This window comes from Phyllobates terribilis, unplaced genomic scaffold (assembly GCF_046119375.1).
Source record: "Phyllobates terribilis strain yellow unplaced genomic scaffold, ASM4611937v1 Scaffold_3__8_contigs__length_932513732, whole genome shotgun sequence".
Lineage (NCBI taxonomy): Eukaryota > Metazoa > Chordata > Amphibia > Anura > Dendrobatidae > Phyllobates > Phyllobates terribilis.
Genome location: NW_027362763.1, coordinates 488,609,873 through 488,629,663, shown reverse-complemented (window position 1 = coordinate 488,629,663; position 19,791 = coordinate 488,609,873). Strand labels below are relative to the sequence as shown.

At 48.8% G+C, this 19,791-nt stretch overlaps 1 protein-coding gene across 4 annotated transcripts in view; it reads left to right on the top strand.

The window, feature by feature from the left end:
• Positions 1-19,791, top strand: part of CEP85L (centrosomal protein 85 like) — a 173,158-nt gene that overhangs the window by 75,303 nt on the left and 78,064 nt on the right. For all 4 annotated transcript variants that reach the window (XM_073675927.1, XM_073675926.1, XM_073675925.1 and 1 more), the window contains one exon: positions 18,945-19,693. In XM_073675927.1, coding sequence (XP_073532028.1) covers positions 18,945-19,693 — 749 coding nt within the window. The remainder of the gene's footprint in view (positions 1-18,944; positions 19,694-19,791) is intronic.

The following is a 19,791-nucleotide window of genomic DNA, read 5'->3' as shown; positions in this document are numbered from 1 at the left end:
AACTTAGCCAGCCTTGCTGAATCCATGCCTAAACGACTGCAGATGTTGATAAAATGTAAGGGTGACATGACAAAATACTAATTGTAATAAAATATCCACAATAAAACACTTGAATCCACTTGAATATGAAGATTTTGTGGTTTCATTGAACTTGTAAAGATTTTTTTTTGCCGGCACTGTAGCTGAATGAAGCCTCGCGCCTGCTTAGTAGTATCACCGGCCGCGCAGACGCTTTACTCTGCCCTACTGCGGCATGTGCATTGATGTTCTTTGTTCTTCCCGTCATTACTTGTCTCACACTGGTAACGTCCCCTTTCATTTACAATAACCTCTGGAGGCCGAGTCTCAGGGAGATCGGTGTCACACCCATAGTTTTTAACAGCTCATAAGAAAGATGTGGATGTCTCTGGTAAGATATTGGATCACAGATATCAAGTAATCATTTTGTTCAACTTCCTATGACCTACATACCCATGTAGAAGGCTTAGGAGGGTTAATCCCACAGATTCTCTTTAATTGCCCCGGTGTTAGTTCTTAAAAAGAAAATCTATATATACCTGCTGAACTAGCTCCGCTTTCAGCCCTGTGTCCACTGCTAGTCTTCTGACAATGGTTGCAACAGTAACATGACATTGTTTGTCATAAGGCCAGTGGGGACACAGGGGCAGTGAGAGTGAAGATATGGCGTAGTTCCAGGAGATAAGTATAGATTTTTTATTTTTAATTATTTATGCAGCACCTTAGGGATGAATGGCGGTATGGGAAGAGCTTTTTCTAGTATATGCTTTTGGCCTAATTTTTTAGTTGCCATAGAGGCTGTCAATCTAAAGTTCTCAAGAAAAATATGGTATTTGAATAAGGACATGCGTATGTGCCATCGGGCCATTGATTATAATGATGCAGATGGATTCACAGTCTGCTGTGTCGTGCATCATTTTCGGCCGTATACTCTTATTCGAGGAGGAATGGGACTACATATAGTCAATAGCCCCTTTTGCTCATACCCCTGAATCCTATTTTACGGGAGTTGAGGGCTTAGACGTAAGGCCCGACAGGCACTGAACGTAGTAGAAAGCGCTCTATGACCCCAGCCTTAGGCCTCTTTCACACGTCAGTGTCTCCAGTGCGTGTGGTGACAGTTCCCACATGTACTGAAGACACTGACACTCGTAGACCCATTCAAATGAATGGGTCTGCGCACATGTCAGTATGTTTCCATGGACCGTGCGTCCATGGACAAAACACGCTGACATGTCCGTTTTTTGCACACTGCACGGACCGCAAAAAATCCCATACGTGCACACTGATGACACATGGATGACATCCACGTGTCATCAGAATCACACGTACCGGTGCCTGGGAATCACCGGTACAGTTAGTGCTGTTCTCAGGCGCCGGGTGCTCTCATCATTGTCTCCTGCTTGCGTTGCTATCAGCATGAGCAAGGGACAATGTTTGAGAGTAGTATTCTGCCCCCGCTGTCTTCAACAAGTGTAAAAATAAGAATAAAATGAAAAACACATTATACTCACTTTTACACCTGATTCCCTGAAGCCATTGTCCCCTGTAAACAAACCAAAAATAAAAAAGAACAATATCTCTCACCTGTCTGAAGATTAAATAATCCAGTGTCCCATGCTGTAATCCATCTGATCGAGATTTCTTCATCAGCGTGTGCGGTGGCTTGAGGCGACCGCTCATGCTTGAGGAGCAGGGCAGAATGACGAGATGCAGCGAGCGGGCCCCTGAACTGTGATGAGCTCAGTGAGTGGAGTGACAGGATACTGCTCAGTGAGCTCAGCGCAGGTCAGGGGCCCACTCGCTGCATCTCGTTATTCTCCCCTGCTCCTCAGCATGAGTGGTCGACTCAAGCCACCGTACACGCTGATGAAGAAATGTCGCATAGATGGATTACTGCGTGTGCTTTTTTTTGGGGGGGGTTGTTTCAGGGGACAATGGCTTCAGAGAATTGGGTGTAAAGGTGAGTATAATGTGTTTTTTATTTTCTTTTTACACTTGTTGGAGACAGCGCGGGACAGAATACTACTCTCAATATTGTCACTTGCTTGCGCTGATTTCAGCACAAGCAGGGGACAATGATGATAGATTCCTTCCGCACCCGGTGCTTGGGAACAGTGCTAACTGTACCGCTGATTCCTAGGTGACGGGACGTGTGATTCTGATGCGGCACACGGTTGCCCCACAGGTACACACGGACGCGGTTATCTCCGGTACTGTTTTTTCCAGTACCAGACATATCAGGACGTGTGAATGAGGCCTTTGATGGAGGTTTTTTTCCCTTACCTTTAGTGGTTTTGTTCTTGTATATAGATGCTAATTTTGTCCTTGTTTGGATATTTGTTTTTTGAGCTGCTCTATAATTGAGAATCTGGTTTTACACTCAGTTTGGCATGAATGTGGCGGAGTTCAGCTTGGGTTGGTTATTATTTCATATAATGTGTGAATATAAAACAGTGATGGGAGCACGTTCAGCCGATAAAACTATTTGCAGCTGTTAACATGAGCTGTGAAGTGCTCACATATCACATTAGTGGTAACTTCCCAAACAAGCAAAGGCCTTTGTTCTCTGCTGTAATTGGAATATTCAATGAAAGCGTTGACACCAGAATCAAAAGCACTGCACACAATTTTTGTATAAAGATGATAATTTTATGTTTCTTTTTTTTCAAGTGGAGTAGATGACACTTGCAAAATGTATTAGGTCTTCTTACACCTATTATGGCAGGTTTGGAAAGCATTTAGAAGGTTCTTTTCATCTTTGCTGCCTCCAAACGTCCAACTTGCTGAGGTCAGAGACGTTGAGGGTTGTAGTGGGAGGGGAGGCTGTGTTCTCCTTCTTGGTTAACAGTACGAGCCAGCAGCATGGTCGTGTCTCTGGCCCAAACTGTGTACTCTCCTATGCTGCTACATGAGGCCGCAGTGCCTGCACAACATCAGAAGGAGCTCTGTAGCCCTGAAGCTGGCCCGATCAGGGGCTTACGGTGTGCTCCAGCCATCCTGGCCCGCTTCATTGCACTGCTTACTAACTATTGGAAAGGGCTTGTGGTACTGTGCATGTTCGGCCACCACTGCTAGACTGCAGCAATGGCCAGTAACCTTGGCAACGAGCATTAAACAATAAAATTAAATATTCTGTTATCGAGAATGGAGATAATTTTTAACAAGCTCTGTGTGCAAGCACTTTGCAATTTTTCAAAATAACCTTTTAAAGGAGGTTGACCACTATTACCCCCTGTAAAATAATAACACATACTCCCCTCCTGTGCTGGCGGCTCTACCAGGGATTGAGTAACATTATGTCACGTGATCCCTTCAGCTAATCGGCCAAGGCTTCAACCTTCCCAACTTTGAACAAATCACATACATCCGGAGGACGTAAAAGCTGCTGTTCTCTCACTTCCTCCGGATGTATGTGATATGTCTGAAGGTGGGGAGAGTGAAGCAGCAGGGATCGCATGACATATTGTCATGCGATCCTCAGGAGAGCCAAAGATTATCTCGTTGACACGGCGCTTTTTTTTTTTTTATTTTAAAAATTGTTAATCAAATTTGATGGCATGGCTAATTCATCAGATCACGTTAGCCATCTTTATATATTAGAAACATGGGACAAATTTATCAAATTAACAGCATAACTGTCTTTATTGTCCATAGCAACCAATCACAACACAAGTCTCATTAATTGTGCTGCTATAGAGAAATGAAAGCATCGATGTGATTGGTTGTTATGGGCAACAAAGATTGTACAAGTTTTTATAAAGCGGGCCCCTTGTGATTGGGGCCGGCTAGTGCAGATGGCAATTAAGGCTTATGATGGCCAGAGACTGGCTGCATTCCAGATGACTTGTGGTTTACACATTACATTCATTCACCCCAAAACTGGTCCTGGCATCTAGCCATGTTGGATATTTCATGGCTGCCAAGTCCTACACAGCTTTTAAGACCGGATGATATCATGTGATTGTCATGTCCTCTGCCAAGAGTGAATAATAACTGGCCATTTACTGCCATGACAATGATCTTCCCCCTATGGAATTGAAATGTGCGTAGCCTCTGTCACCTATAATGTATCACAAAGTATGAAAAATGTCCCCGTTCACCTTTTGGGGACATTTTTTTTCTTTAAATATGTGTATTTGAATCTCACATTTTGTGCAATTAGGTCTCATCACAAATTTTAGCTTTTTGCTTTTACCGACCTTTTGTTTCCCTGCACTTTCAATTTCACTGTGGTCAAAGATTAGATAAGATCAGAAAAAGACTGATAAAAGGCCTACAAACTTTCCTGTAAGACTCTGTTCACATGTCCAGTAGTGATCCGTTCAGCATCCAGCAGTAATCTGTTGGCAAAAAAGTTGTGCAGACAGAACTTTAGTCTGTTTTTCAAAAACTGATCTTTGCTGGATCCATTTTTTAACATTGATGTCTCTGGAAACCAGGTCTGTTAATTAGCCATCCGTTGTTCTCCCATTCCTAACGGATCTGTTTTTTCCTTGCAATCCGTTAGAAATGGAAGACAATGAATGGCTATTAATGGATCCGTTCTCCATATTCGTCAATGTTAAAAAAACAAACAAAACTGTTCCAGCAGAGATCCGTTTTTGAAAAATGGACTATAAAGTTCTTTCTGCACAACTTTTTTGCCAACAGATTGCTGCTGGATCCGTTCTAACTGATGATTGCTGAACATGTGAACATAGCTTAAGACTGTGAGAACAAGCTCACTGATGGATTATCAGTTAACTCATTCAGCAGCCAGCAATATGCAGTCCAATACAGAGGCTATAGAAAGCAAACTGTGCAAAATTTTTGATGGAAGTCAAGTGCAAATGTTTTTTTTTTGCCTACAAGATATGCATTTAATGTTAAAAAAAAATAAAATGGTTCCCAGTAGTGGCCAGCTCCTTTTAAACCTGCATTATAACAGTGTCTGTCTTGTGCATTTCTTGGCTGTGCCTGGATGTGTCAGCCGCTGCTCTGCATTGGCAGAGACGTGTCAAATTCAAGATCGGGCTTTGTGAATTGTGCTATTCTATAAATGGCTGCACAGCTGTGCCATGTTACATGCCACAGATCTGCCAGGAGGATGGAACACAGCTTCATTGTCTCCCACCGAGCTGCCGCGTCCCTGATATTTGCTCCTCGCATTGCTGGATCACGTGTGCTGCAGAACCGTCCAGACAAGGGTGGCATTGACTTTACCACCACATACAGGCAGTATATTACCACCAGTGCCTGCCTCCTGTCAGTAGGTTGTACAGCCTGGGAAGGGATCAAGCAATAGGCACTGAGGAAATACAAAAACAGATGGTTAAAGGCCACAATGTCACCTGTTTATTTCTTAGGTAGCATCCAGATCCTTGCTCCCTCACTGGAGGATGATGATGATACTACTCCATACAGACCCCAATGTAGTCACACTACGCAGAACCGCAAACGTGCCGGCAGAACCAGCACATCTCTAATCTGGAGAGCCACAGTGTGATCGGCGCTCCATACCTTCTACTTCTGTGACTTTTAGGTTAATAAGGGAATCTGGCATCAGGTTTTTGCTACCTCATCTGAAAGCAGCCTGATGTAGCCGAAGAGATCCTGAATCCAACATTGTATCACTTAGATTACTGGGTGCAGCAGTTCTGACACAACCAGAGTTCTTCGATTTAGCAATGCAGCAGAGCTGAGAAAGCTAACCCCACCCACACAACTCTGTATATACAATGTCCATAGACAGTGAGCTGCTTATCACAGGAGGGGGTGGAGTTCGACTAGCTGCTGTAGTACAGACAATTATAATAGCAAGGTGATTAAAACCTTAATTGTAAGTAAACAGCACACAGCTTGATAAGTGACACATCATTGAAATCTGTGTTTTTAACCCCTGCCTCATTCTGTCTTCAGATTGCATAGCAAAAACCTGCTGACTGATTCCCTTTAGGGCCCAGGAGAAGCCAAAACGTCTCATCATGTCACATATACTGTGTATCTTCACAAATGGATATCTACTTTGTCTCCATCTTTTTCATTTGGTTTATATGATTCTATAAAATAAACTTCTACAATCACTTGAATTGATGATTGGGAGTGTGCTGTGTTTTCTAACACTTGCCTGTACACTTGCACCTCTTGCACCACTTACATACAGATTACGGGCCATTGATTTCAACATTAGAAGAAGCAGAGGCCAACCATTGGCCTCCTCATATCAGACACGCTTATCTCATTTATTTTACTCACTTATATAGATAGCACCATTAATTCCACGGCTCTTTACAGACATTCTCATCGTATGTCTGTGGAGAGTGGGAGGAAACCGGAGACCCCGGAGGAAACCCAGGCAAACACGGGGAGAACATACAAACTCCTTGCAGATGTTGTCCTTGGTGGGATTTGAGCCCAGGATCCCAGCGCTGCAAAGCAACAGTGCTAACCACTGAGCCACCGTGATCTCATATTAGACTTAACATGAAAATGTTGTGTTGGCACCATTTGCAAATGTGAAACAAAGGCTTTCTGGCACTCATTTGAAGAGCGGCAATAAGGGCTGATTTAGAAAACCCATTTTAGATGTCCTATATATAGATTAGTAGAGACAGATCTCTTCTGGGTTGTTTTCGGCAGATGACGACCATAGTCTGATGCTCACTGAGTTGTCATACAACAGCTTATTCCCCTCTCTGCAATATACCGGAGCACCCAACCCAGCGTGCATGTTTATGATGGCCCCGGGAGCGGTACCGGTCTGCTGCATTAGTTGTGAGGTGTATGACCTGTTCTGGGCCTGGGTAAAGGAGCCAGATGAGCATATAGAGAGCGCTGACTTACACATCGTTATAGAAAAACTTCTGCAGGGTCCCAGAAAGTGATCATCAGGTGTATTTTTTGTAGTGGGATGGGTTGTATTCTTTTTTTTTTTTTCTTGCTCTTCTGCCACCTTTTCGTACACCTAACCATGTTTTTCATGGATTGATCACATACCCATTAGGCTATGTTCCCACTATGAGCTTTTGGTGAGTTTTTGATGTTGCAAATTTCTTGCAGCATTTCTGCACCCATCATGTAAATTATGTTACTTATGGATTTTTTATTGCGTTTTTGAGTGCATTTTTTTTTTTTACATGAGTTTTTATCACTGCGGCAATTTTTTGCCTCTTTTTGGTATGTCATGATTTAAATAAATCTGCTTTGGTTTTGATACTTTCTGGTGTTTGACAAAACTTTGACGCAGTCACGTGGCGATTACATGCGTTTTAATGCATTTCTGCAGTGTAAAACACACTAAAAACCTATATGCGTTTTTTGCTTGCACATTTTCAACATCTAATATAATTCTATGGGGAAAATCCGCAAATAAAACTCAGCGTACCCGCAAGAGAAAGTGACTTGTGGATTTTATTTTCATGTTTTTCCCATTCATTTGAATCAAAAACGCAGAGAGAATTGACATACTGCAAATGTAAAAACTCTTTGAGGCTATGTTCATACATTGAGTTTTTTCAGTGTGTTTTCTCTGCAGCAAAACCTGATCTCTTGCCAGGAAGGCTTGTTCAGGATTTTGCTTGTTTTTTTGCCGTGTTTTTCAGGATCCCAAAGTTCAGCTTTGCTTCCACCACAGAAGCATGAACACAGGTCACCAATGCAAGACATATGTGAAACTATATTAACCAGAATTTCAAATGTAACTGCGGGGGAGGTGAATTGGTCTGGAATAGTTTACCTAAGACACTGGCAGTGCATTGAGTTTGTAGGACACTGTTTACTTTCACACTTTGGTCTGCCATTAAGTTGCTCAGGGATTGTTCAATTTCACACCTAGCTCAGCCAATGTTTACATTGTACACATCAATATTTTAATTAAACTGTCCTAATGCAAACAGCCATCTCAGGTGACCAAGGCAAGATGATAAATTCACAAAAATGAGTTTCACATACTGCTCTCCTTGCTTTTTTCAGTAAAAATGCAACAAAACCTGATAGCCATGTTCACGCTAGGCGTTTTTTCACCACCGATTACTTCTAATAGGTCAAAAACGCTGAAAGAAGGGACATGTTCTGTTCTGCAAAAAAACATGCAAAGCACAAAATGCTGATCAAACAAAAACCAAGGTGTGTGCATGAGATTTCTGGAGTCTCATAGACTTTGCTGGTACTGTAAAACACGGCAGAAAATTTGCATAAAAATACGCTGAAAAAACGCAATGTATGAACATAGCCCGAAGGTTCAGATTTCTGCTATTCAGGTCTAGACATCTGAATTGTACGATTTCTCCAGCAATGTGCTTGATTTCTGCAGACTCCAATTCATTGCTGCTCGCCCCTTGTATTTCACACATTCTAAGTGGTTGTAAGTGAATTTATGATTAATTGTACTGCAGGATTCCCAGCCGCGGGCGGATCAGCTGTTGTGCCCACATGTGTCGGCCATGAAAGCCTGCTGTTGTTGGCACATGGCTCGTATCTTGGTATTGCACATTCACATCGCAGAATGCCAAGTATTTCTATGTGTCTCTTCATTTCACACATTGGAAAAGTCCAGACATTCATGGCCCGTGCAGGGATTTTGTATTGGGGAAGGCGAGGATTTCCAGTATTGCCCAGAGTCCATGAATGGCATGGCGTCAGGGAGACTGGCAGTGGAGGTGTTAAGCCTGTAGGGGGCATAGTATTACGTGGATTGATTCATGCTGAATATTGATCTGTTCCTGCTATTACGAGAAGGTGCACAGTGTCATGTTTCCAGGGACCTCGGCTACATGCTGTAGAGATTGCCGCAGATCAATGGTCATACCGGCTACATATGACTTCTAAAATCCTCTTTCCCTCCCATATACTGGAAGGCTGAGCACATGTTGGTGACATACAGATAAATGAGAACGAGGCCCGTGCCGTCCTAGCCATCTGTTCACTGGGCTGCAGCATTTGTAGGTACTGTGCCATCTTGTGTCCTAATGACACCCCGTGCCAATCTGTTCACGTCTGCAAAATGGAAGCTGATGAAAGGCAGAAGCTTAGCACCACATTACATAGCCGAATGTGTTTTCTGTAGACTCCTCCATATAAAGGCTCCAGTGCCTACCTGTGCATAGGATCTGTATTAAGGAGATGTGCAGAACAGAAGGAGTTAAAGCGTTATTCCCAGTATTATTGAGTGTTGGTAAATGGTACAAAAAATAGGAAAAGTGTCCTTCAGCTCAGAACGCCTGTGTTAGAGATAAGTATCTCAGGAGACTTCCAGGGTAGTTAGTCCATGGTCTGCGTATGGTGCAAGGAGTATGCACTGGTCTGGCTTCCAGGTCACATAGCTGTCAATGGTCCAAAAGGACATATTCTCCAGCACCAAAGGAAAGTAGTTAAAACGTAGTCTTTAATCATATAAGATATAAAAAAAAAAAATGGGGAAAATGTGCACATTTACGCTTACGCAGTTTGGATAGAAAAAACCTTAATCGCATCTAGTCTACTCGAAGTATCTAATAGATAGATATCACTAGAGTGGTGGTATGCTTTGAACAATCACTTTCTAATCTAAAAGCCCCCATAGACATTACATATCTGTCGGGCAGTAACAGCTATCTCTCCTGACCTCCCCATACACAGCAGCGCTTGCCTGAATCTCTCCTGACCTCTCCATACACAGCAGCGCTTGCCTGAATCTCTCCTGACCTCTCCATACACTGCAGCGCTTGCCTGAATCTCTCCTGACCTCCCCATGCACAGCAGCGCTTGCCTGAATCTCTCCTGACCTCCCCATACACAGCAGCGCTTGCCTGAATCTCTCCTGACTTCCCCATACACAGGAGCGCTTGCCTGAATCTCTCCTGACCTCTCCATGCACAGCAGCGCTTGCCTGAATCTCTCCTGTCCTCCCCATACACAGGAGCGCTTGCCTGAATCTCTCCTGACCTCCCCATACACAGGAGCGCTTGCCTGAATCTCTCCTGACTTCCCCATACACAGGAGCGCTTGCCTGAATCTCTCCTGACTTCCCCATACACAGGAGCGCTTGCCTGAATCTCTCCTGACCTCTCCATGCACAGGAGCGCTTGCCTGAATCTCTCCTGACCTCCCCATACACAGCAGCGCTTGCCTGAATCTCTCCTGACCTCTCCATACACAGGAGCGCTTGCCTGAATCTCTCCTGACCTCTCCATACACAGCAGCGCTTGCCTGAATCTCTCCTGACCTCCCCATACACAGGAGCGCTTGCCTGAATCTCTCCTGACCTCTCCATACACAGCAGCGCTTGCCTGAATCTCTCCTGACCTCCCCATACACAGGAGCGCTTGCCTGAATCTCTCCTGTTCTCCCCATACACAGGAGCGCAGCCTGAATCTCTCCTGACCTCCCCATACACAGCAGCGCTTGCCTGAATCTCTCCTGACCTCCCCATACACAGGAGCGCAGCCTGAATCTCTCCTGACCTCCCCATACACAGGAGCGCTTGCCTGAATCTCTCCTGACCTCCCCATACACAGGAGCGCAGCCTGAATCTCTCCTGACCTCCCCATACACAGGAGCGCTTGCCTGAATCTCTCCTGACCTCCCCATACACAGCAGCACAGCCTGAATCTCTCCTGACCTCCCCATACACAGCAGCGCTTGCCTGAATCTCTCCTGACCTCCCCATACACAGGAGCGCAGCCTGAATCTCTCCCGACCTCCCCATACACAGGAGCGCTTGCCTGAATCTCTCCCGACCTCCCCATACACAGCAGCGCTTGCCTGAATCTCTCCCGACCTCCCCATACACAGCAGCGCTTGCCTGAATATCCCCTGACCGCCCCATAGACAGCAGCGCTTGCCTGAATCTCTCCCGACCTCCCCATACACAGCAGCGCTTGCCTGAATCTCTCCTGACCTCCCCATACACAGCAGCGCTTACCTGAATCTCTCCTGACCGCCCCATACACAGCAGCGCTTGCCTGAATCTCTCCTGACCTCCCCATACACAGCAGCGCTTGCCTGAATCTCTCCTGACCTCTCCATGCACAGGAGCGCTTGCCTGAATCTCTCCTGACCTCCCCATACACAGCAGCGCTTGCCTGAATCTCTCCTGACTTCCCCATACAGCAGCGCTTGCCTGAATCTCTCCTGACCTCTCCATGCACAGGAGCGCTTGCCTGAATCTCTCCTGTCCTCCCCATGCACAGCAGCGCTTGCCTGAATCTTTCCTGACCTCCCCATGCACAGCAGCGCTTGCCTGAATCTCTCCTGACCTCCCCATACACAGCAGCGCTTGCCTGAATCTCTCCTGACCTCCCCATACACAGCAGCGCTTGCCTGAATCTCTCCTGACCTCTCCATGCACAGGAGCGCTTGCCTGAATGTCTCCTGACCTCCCCATACACAGCAGCGCTTGCCTGAATCTCTCCCGACCTCCCCATACACAGCAGCGCTTGCCTGAATCTCTCCCGACCTCCCCATACACAGCAGCGCTTGCCTGAATCTCTCCTGACCTCCCCATACACAGCAGCGCTTACCTGAATCTCTCCTGACCGCCCCATACACAGCAGCGCTTGCCTGAATCTCTCCTGACCTCTCCATGCACAGGAGCGCTTGCCTGAATCTCTCCTGACCTCTCCATACACAGCAGCGCTTACCTGAATCTCTCCTGACCGCCCCATACACAGCAGCGCTTGCCTGAATCTCTCCTGACCTCTCCATGCACAGGAGCGCTTGCCTGAATCTCTCCTGACCTCTCCATACACAGCAGCGCTTACCTGAATCTCTCCTGACCGCCCCATACACAGCAGCGCTTGCCTGAATCTCTCCTGACCTCTCCATACACAGCAGCGCTTACCTGAATCTCTCCTGACCGCCCCATACACAGCAGCGCTTGCCTGAATCTCTCCTGACCTCTCCATGCACAGGAGCGCTTGCCTGAATCTCTCCTGACCTCTCCATACACAGCAGCGCTTACCTGAATCTCTCCTGACCGCCCCATACACAGCAGCGCTTGCCTGAATCTCTCCTGACCTCTCCATACACAGCAGCGCTTGCCTGAATCTCTCCTGACCTCTCCATACACAGGAGCGCTTGCCTGAATCTCTCCTGACTTCCCCATACACAGCAGCGCTTGCCTGAATCTCTCCTGACCTCTCCATGCACAGGAGCGCTTGCCTGAATCTCTCCTGTCCTCCCCATGCACAGCAGCGCTTGCCTGAATCTCTCCTGACCTCCCCATACACAGCAGCGCTTGCCTGAATCTCTCCTGACCTCCCCATACACAGCAGCGCTTGCCTGAATCTCTCCTGACCTCCCCATACACAGGAGCGCAGCCTGAATCTCTCCTGACCTCCCCATACACAGGAGCGCAGCCTGAATCTCTCCTGACCTCTCCATACACAGCAGCGCTTGCATGAATCTCTCCTGACCTCCCCATACACAGGAGCGCTTGCCTGAATCTCTCCTGACCTCTCCATACACAGCAGCGCTTGCCTGAATCTCTCCTGACCTCCCCATACACAGGAGCGCTTGCCTGAATCTCTCCTGTCCTCCCCATGCACAGCAGCGCTTGCCTGAATCTCTCCTGACCTCCCCATACACAGCAGCGCTTGCCTGAATCTCTCCTGACCTCCCCATACACAGCAGCGCTTGCCTGAATCTCTCCTGACCTCCCCATACACAGCAGCGCTTGCCTGAATCTCTCCTGACCTCTCCATACACAGCAGCGCTTGCCTGAATCTCTCCTGACCTCCCCATACACAGGAGCGCAGCCTGAATCTCTCCTGACCTCCCCATACACAGGAGCGCAGCCTGAATCTCTCCCGACCTCCCCATACACAGCAGCGCTTGCCTGAATCTCTCCTGACCTCCCCATACACAGCAGCGCTTGCCTGAATCTCTCCTGACCTCTCCATACACAGCAGCGCTTGCCTGAATCTCTCCTGACCTCTCCATGCACAGCAGCGCTTGCCTGAATCTCTCCTGACCTCCCCATACACAGCAGCGCTTGCCTGAATCTCTCCTGACCTCCCCATACACAGCAGCGCTTGCCTGAATCTCTCCTGACCTCTCCATACACAGCAGCGCTTGCCTGAATCTCTCCTGACCTCTCCATGCACAGCAGCGCTTGCCTGAATCTCTCCTGACCTCCCCATACACAGCAGCGCTTGCCTGAATCTCTCCTGACCTCCCCATACACAGGAGCGCAGCCTGAATCTCTCCTGACCTCCCCATACACAGGAGCGCAGCCTGAATCTCTCCCGACCTCCCCATACACAGCAGCGCTTGCCTGAATCTCTCCTGACCTCCCCATACACAGCAGCGCTTGCCTGAATCTCTCCTGACCTCTCCATACACAGGAGCGCTTGCCTGAATCTCTCCTGACCTCTCCATACACAGCAGCACTTGCCTGAATCTCTCCTGACCTCCCCATACACAGGAGCGCTTGCCTGAATCTCTCCTGACCTCTCCATACACAGCAGCGCTTGCCTGAATCTCTCCTGACCTCCCCATACACAGGAGCGCTTGCCTGAATCTCTCCTGTTCTCCCCATACACAGGAGCGCAGCCTGAATCTCTCCTGACCTCCCCATACACAGCAGCGCTTGCCTGAATCTCTCCTGACCTCCCCATACACAGGAGCGCAGCCTGAATCTCTCCCGACCTCCCCATACACAGCAGCGCTTGCCTGAATCTCTCCTGACCTCCCCATACACAGCAGCGCTTGCCTGAATCTCTCCTGACCTCTCCATACACAGGAGCGCTTGCCTGAATCTCTCCTGACCTCTCCATACACAGCAGCACTTGCCTGAATCTCTCCTGACCTCCCCATACACAGGAGCGCTTGCCTGAATCTCTCCTGACCTCTCCATACACAGCAGCGCTTGCCTGAATCTCTCCTGACCTCCCCATACACAGGAGCGCTTGCCTGAATCTCTCCTGTTCTCCCCATACACAGGAGCGCAGCCTGAATCTCTCCTGACCTCCCCATACACAGCAGCGCTTGCCTGAATCTCTCCTGACCTCCCCATACACAGGAGCGCTTGCCTGAATCTCTCCTGACCTCCCCATACACAGCAGCACAGCCTGAATCTCTCCTGACCTCCCCATACACAGCAGCGCTTGCCTGAATCTCTCCTGACCTCCCCATACACAGGAGCGCAGCCTGAATCTCTCCTGACCTCCCCATACACAGGAGCGCAGCCTGAATCTCTCCTGACCTCCCCATACACAGGAGCGCAGCCTGAATCTCTCCCGACCTCCCCATACACAGCAGCGCTTGCCTGAATCTCTCCTGACCTCCCCATACACAGCAGCGCTTGCCTGAATCTCTCCTGACCTCCCCATACACAGGAGCGCAGCCTGAATCTCTCCTGACCTCCCCATACACAGGAGCGCAGCCTGAATCTCTCCCGACCTCCCCATACACAGCAGCGCTTGCCTGAATCTCTCCTGACCTCTCCATACACAGCAGCGCTTGCCTGAATCTCTCCTGACCTCCCCATACACAGGAGCGCTTGCCTGAATCTCTCCTGACCTCTCCATACACAGCAGCGCTTGCCTGAATCTCTCCTGACCTCCCCATACACAGGAGCGCTTGCCTGAATCTCTCCTGTTCTCCCCATACACAGGAGCGCAGCCTGAATCTCTCCTGACCTCCCCATACACAGCAGCGCTTGCCTGAATCTCTCCTGACCTCCCCATACACAGGAGCGCAGCCTGAATCTCTCCTGACCTCCCCATACACAGGAGCGCAGCCTGAATCTCTCCTGACCTCCCCATACACAGGAGCGCTTGCCTGAATCTCTCCTGACCTCCCCATACACAGCAGCACAGCCTGAATCTCTCCTGACCTCCCCATACACAGCAGCGCTTGCCTGAATCTCTCCTGACCTCCCCATACACAGGAGCGCAGCCTGAATCTCTCCCGACCTCCCCATACACAGGAGCGCTTGCCTGAATCTCTCCCGACCTCCCCATACACAGCAGCGCTTGCCTGAATCTCTCCCGACCTCCCCATACACAGCAGCGCTTGCCTGAATATCCCCTGACCGCCCCATAGACAGCAGCGCTTGCCTGAATCTCTCCCGACCTCCCCATACACAGCAGCGCTTGCCTGAATCTCTCCTGACCTCCCCATACACAGCAGCGCTTACCTGAATCTCTCCTGACCGCCCCATACACAGCAGCGCTTGCCTGAATCTCTCCTGACCTCCCCATACACAGCAGCGCTTGCCTGAATCTCTCCTGACCTCTCCATGCACAGGAGCGCTTGCCTGAATCTCTCCTGACCTCCCCATACACAGCAGCGCTTGCCTGAATCTCTCCTGACTTCCCCATACAGCAGCGCTTGCCTGAATCTCTCCTGACCTCTCCATGCACAGGAGCGCTTGCCTGAATCTCTCCTGTCCTCCCCATGCACAGCAGCGCTTGCCTGAATCTTTCCTGACCTCCCCATGCACAGCAGCGCTTGCCTGAATCTCTCCTGACCTCCCCATACACAGCAGCGCTTGCCTGAATCTCTCCTGACCTCCCCATACACAGCAGCGCTTGCCTGAATCTCTCCTGACCTCTCCATGCACAGGAGCGCTTGCCTGAATGTCTCCTGACCTCCCCATACACAGCAGCGCTTGCCTGAATCTCTCCCGACCTCCCCATACACAGCAGCGCTTGCCTGAATCTCTCCCGACCTCCCCATACACAGCAGCGCTTGCCTGAATCTCTCCTGACCTCCCCATACACAGCAGCGCTTACCTGAATCTCTCCTGACCGCCCCATACACAGCAGCGCTTGCCTGAATCTCTCCTGACCTCTCCATGCACAGGAGCGCTTGCCTGAATCTCTCCTGACCTCTCCATACACAGCAGCGCTTACCTGAATCTCTCCTGACCGCCCCATACACAGCAGCGCTTGCCTGAATCTCTCCTGACCTCTCCATGCACAGGAGCGCTTGCCTGAATCTCTCCTGACCTCTCCATACACAGCAGCGCTTACCTGAATCTCTCCTGACCGCCCCATACACAGCAGCGCTTGCCTGAATCTCTCCTGACCTCTCCATACACAGCAGCGCTTACCTGAATCTCTCCTGACCGCCCCATACACAGCAGCGCTTGCCTGAATCTCTCCTGACCTCTCCATGCACAGGAGCGCTTGCCTGAATCTCTCCTGACCTCTCCATACACAGCAGCGCTTACCTGAATCTCTCCTGACCGCCCCATACACAGCAGCGCTTGCCTGAATCTCTCCTGACCTCTCCATACACAGCAGCGCTTGCCTGAATCTCTCCTGACCTCTCCATACACAGGAGCGCTTGCCTGAATCTCTCCTGACTTCCCCATACACAGCAGCGCTTGCCTGAATCTCTCCTGACCTCTCCATGCACAGGAGCGCTTGCCTGAATCTCTCCTGTCCTCCCCATGCACAGCAGCGCTTGCCTGAATCTCTCCTGACCTCCCCATACACAGCAGCGCTTGCCTGAATCTCTCCTGACCTCCCCATACACAGCAGCGCTTGCCTGAATCTCTCCTGACCTCCCCATACACAGGAGCGCAGCCTGAATCTCTCCTGACCTCCCCATACACAGGAGCGCAGCCTGAATCTCTCCTGACCTCTCCATACACAGCAGCGCTTGCCTGAATCTCTCCTGACCTCTCCATACACAGGAGCGCTTGCCTGAATCTCTCCTGACCTCTCCATACACAGCAGCGCTTGCCTGAATCTCTCCTGACCTCCCCATACACAGGAGCGCTTGCCTGAATCTCTCCTGTCCTCCCCATGCACAGCAGCGCTTGCCTGAATCTCTCCTGACCTCCCCATACACAGCAGCGCTTGCCTGAATCTCTCCTGACCTCCCCATACACAGCAGCGCTTGCCTGAATCTCTCCTGACCTCCCCATACACAGCAGCGCTTGCCTGAATCTCTCCTGACCTCCCCATACACAGGAGCGCAGCCTGAATCTCTCCTGACCTCCCCATACACAGGAGCGCAGCCTGAATCTCTCCCGACCTCCCCATACACAGCAGCGCTTGCCTGAATCTCTCCTGACCTCCCCATACACAGGAGCGCTTGCCTGAATCTCTCCTGACCTCTCCATACACAGGAGCGCTTGCCTGAATCTCTCCTGACCTCTCCATACACAGCAGCGCTTGCCTGAATCTCTCCTGACCTCCCCATACACAGGGGCGCTTGCCTGAATCTCTCCTGACCTCTCCATACACAGCAGCGCTTGCCTGAATCTCTCCTGACCTCTCCATACACAGCAGCGCTTGCCTGAATCTCTCCTGACCTCCCCATACACAGGAGCGCAGCCTGAATCTCTCCTGACCTCCCCATACACAGGAGCGCAGCCTGAATCTCTCCTGACCTCCCCATACACAGCAGCACAGCCTGAATCTCTCCTGACCTCCCCATACACAGCAGCGCTTGCCTGAATCTCTCCTGACCTCCCCATACACAGGAGCGCAGCCTGAATCTCTCCTGACCTCCCCATACACAGGAGCGCAGCCTGAATCTCTCCCGACCTCCCCATACACAGCAGCGCTTGCCTGAATCTCTCCTGACCTCCCCATACACAGCAGCGCTTGCCTGAATCTCTCCTGACCTCTCCATACACAGGAGTGCTTGCCTGATTGCTCCATTAGAGAGTCGCTGCCTGTTTTTTCTCTTTAGGTATTAAAATCGAGCAGGCTGGACCCTTCACTTCCCTGATATAATGTCGGGGTATAGTTGGGAGGTCACTATACATATTAGATGATTGGGTTTGGCTGACTTTTATCTAATATGTGTTGTGGTCTTTAGGGTCCCCAGATGTTATCCCAAGCCCCACTGCTGGAAATCATAGTGATCAGAATTTTACTGCGAGAGATCCATTTCTCTGCAGCATCACCAACAGGGTAGATGAGGCATTACACAAAGCTCATAGAATCAATTGGTTATCCCATAACTCCATAACTGAGAATATTAAGATGTTCACCCTCTGTTAGCATCTGATTAAAGAAACATGGCTGATTTTTTTTACCCCCCCATTACTGCCACTCATGTCCATGCATTATTTTTGTTACTGCAGCTTATCCTCATTGACTTCAGTGGGGTTGATCTGCAGCACTAGATACAATCTGTTGACTGGTGTGGCGCTGTTTCTGGGAAAAGACAGTCCTAGACAGGTTTTTTACATCAGAAGGTCCTAATAATATAGCATTTAAAACTTAATTTCCTAACCAAAGGACCCCACTGCTGCATCTATGGTGATTGATGGGGTTCTACACTACACTTCTACCAGCTATGATTGAACCTGTGCACAGTTCTGATTGGAACATTTTCACCCTGTTCTATAGACTTGTGAGCATCAATGGACCTCACCGAAGCCTCTGCACATGGTCTGCTCCCAACCAGGCTGTGAAGTCACTACTGTTCTGTAGCCGATGCAGCAGACCCTTATTCTTGGATCTCTGGGTCCCTGTACATAGCTTGTTGATCACTGTTATTGGTGGGAAATTGCCTCTAAATTCTAACGTGAGATGCGCCTTCCTCTTCATCTGTACAGGCTATGCATGTGACTATAAGACTGCCATTAGCAGGCTGATTAGCGGCTTAGGCCCATGTAATCCCGTAAGGCACTGCTCAGGACATTATTATTTTAGGAGTTGTGATCAGACTCCTTTTCTGAGATCAGCGTTCATGTTAAAAATGTGTGTGTGTGTGTGTGTGTGTATATATATATATTTCTAACTGATGTATTTTATATATTCTGAAGTGTGTATGTATGAGTGTATGCAAGTGTATATATTATATACACACTCCTACAATATATATAAATATATATATGCATACATATATACACACATCAGAATTAGGAGATAGTGTGTCTGCTTTTCGTTGTGGTGAAACTGAAAATTGTTTTTTAAAAAATGCCGTGTTTTCTCCTTTAACCTTAGTAAAATGTTGTATTGCACCAATTGATTTCTGTGTTTTTTCCTCTTTAGATCATTCATCCTCCAGTGGTACATCCACATTTAAGCCAGTGAACCCACTGGTGTGTCTTCCAACTGCCCATGTCATGCCCTCTACAGCCAGGACGTCATTGCCCAGACACCGAGAGGACAAGCTGGACACGTCCTGTTGGGATAGCGGCTATGCTTTGCCTGGGGCAGGTAGGACCTATGGCCACTCTGACACTCCACTTGACATGAAGGACTCCAGGCCTATGAAGAAGTGGTCGTCTCTTTCTAAATTGAGCACACCGGATGCTTTTGGTCAGGATATCCGGGTGGACAAAGCCGGGTCACGCCATAGCCTTGAACGCATGGGTCGGGAGAGTTGTCTGCCCCAGCAGTCGCGCGCCTATAGGCCAGCATGTCTGCACTACAGCATGGAAGCTCTTAAACTGGACGATAAGGATGTAGATAAGAAGGATTTTATGGACATAGACCTCAAATATAAATACGACAGCTGCAGCGGGAGTGACTTTACTAAATCTACTCCACAAAGTAGGAGGCATACCTTGGATATGACCTATAGTGCCTTACCGGAAAGTAAGCCTTCTGCTAGTGACTCATATGTGCAAAAACACAGTTATTTTGGGTACCAGGCTGGAGTCCCCCTTCAGTCCTCCTTAAGAACTCAAATGTGGCTTTCGGATCAGCTCCATGCAAATTCTCAAGATAGGAGAACTCCAGAGGAATCGTGTTTGTCTGTTTGGAAGCCCTCAGAACATCTCCGCCAGGACACAGAGGTACTGGAAACATACGTGTGATTGTGCTGCCACCTTGTGGTCAATCCGTACTATTGCATGTGTAATTTTACCCTTCTAGTGTTAATGAGGAAACTGAA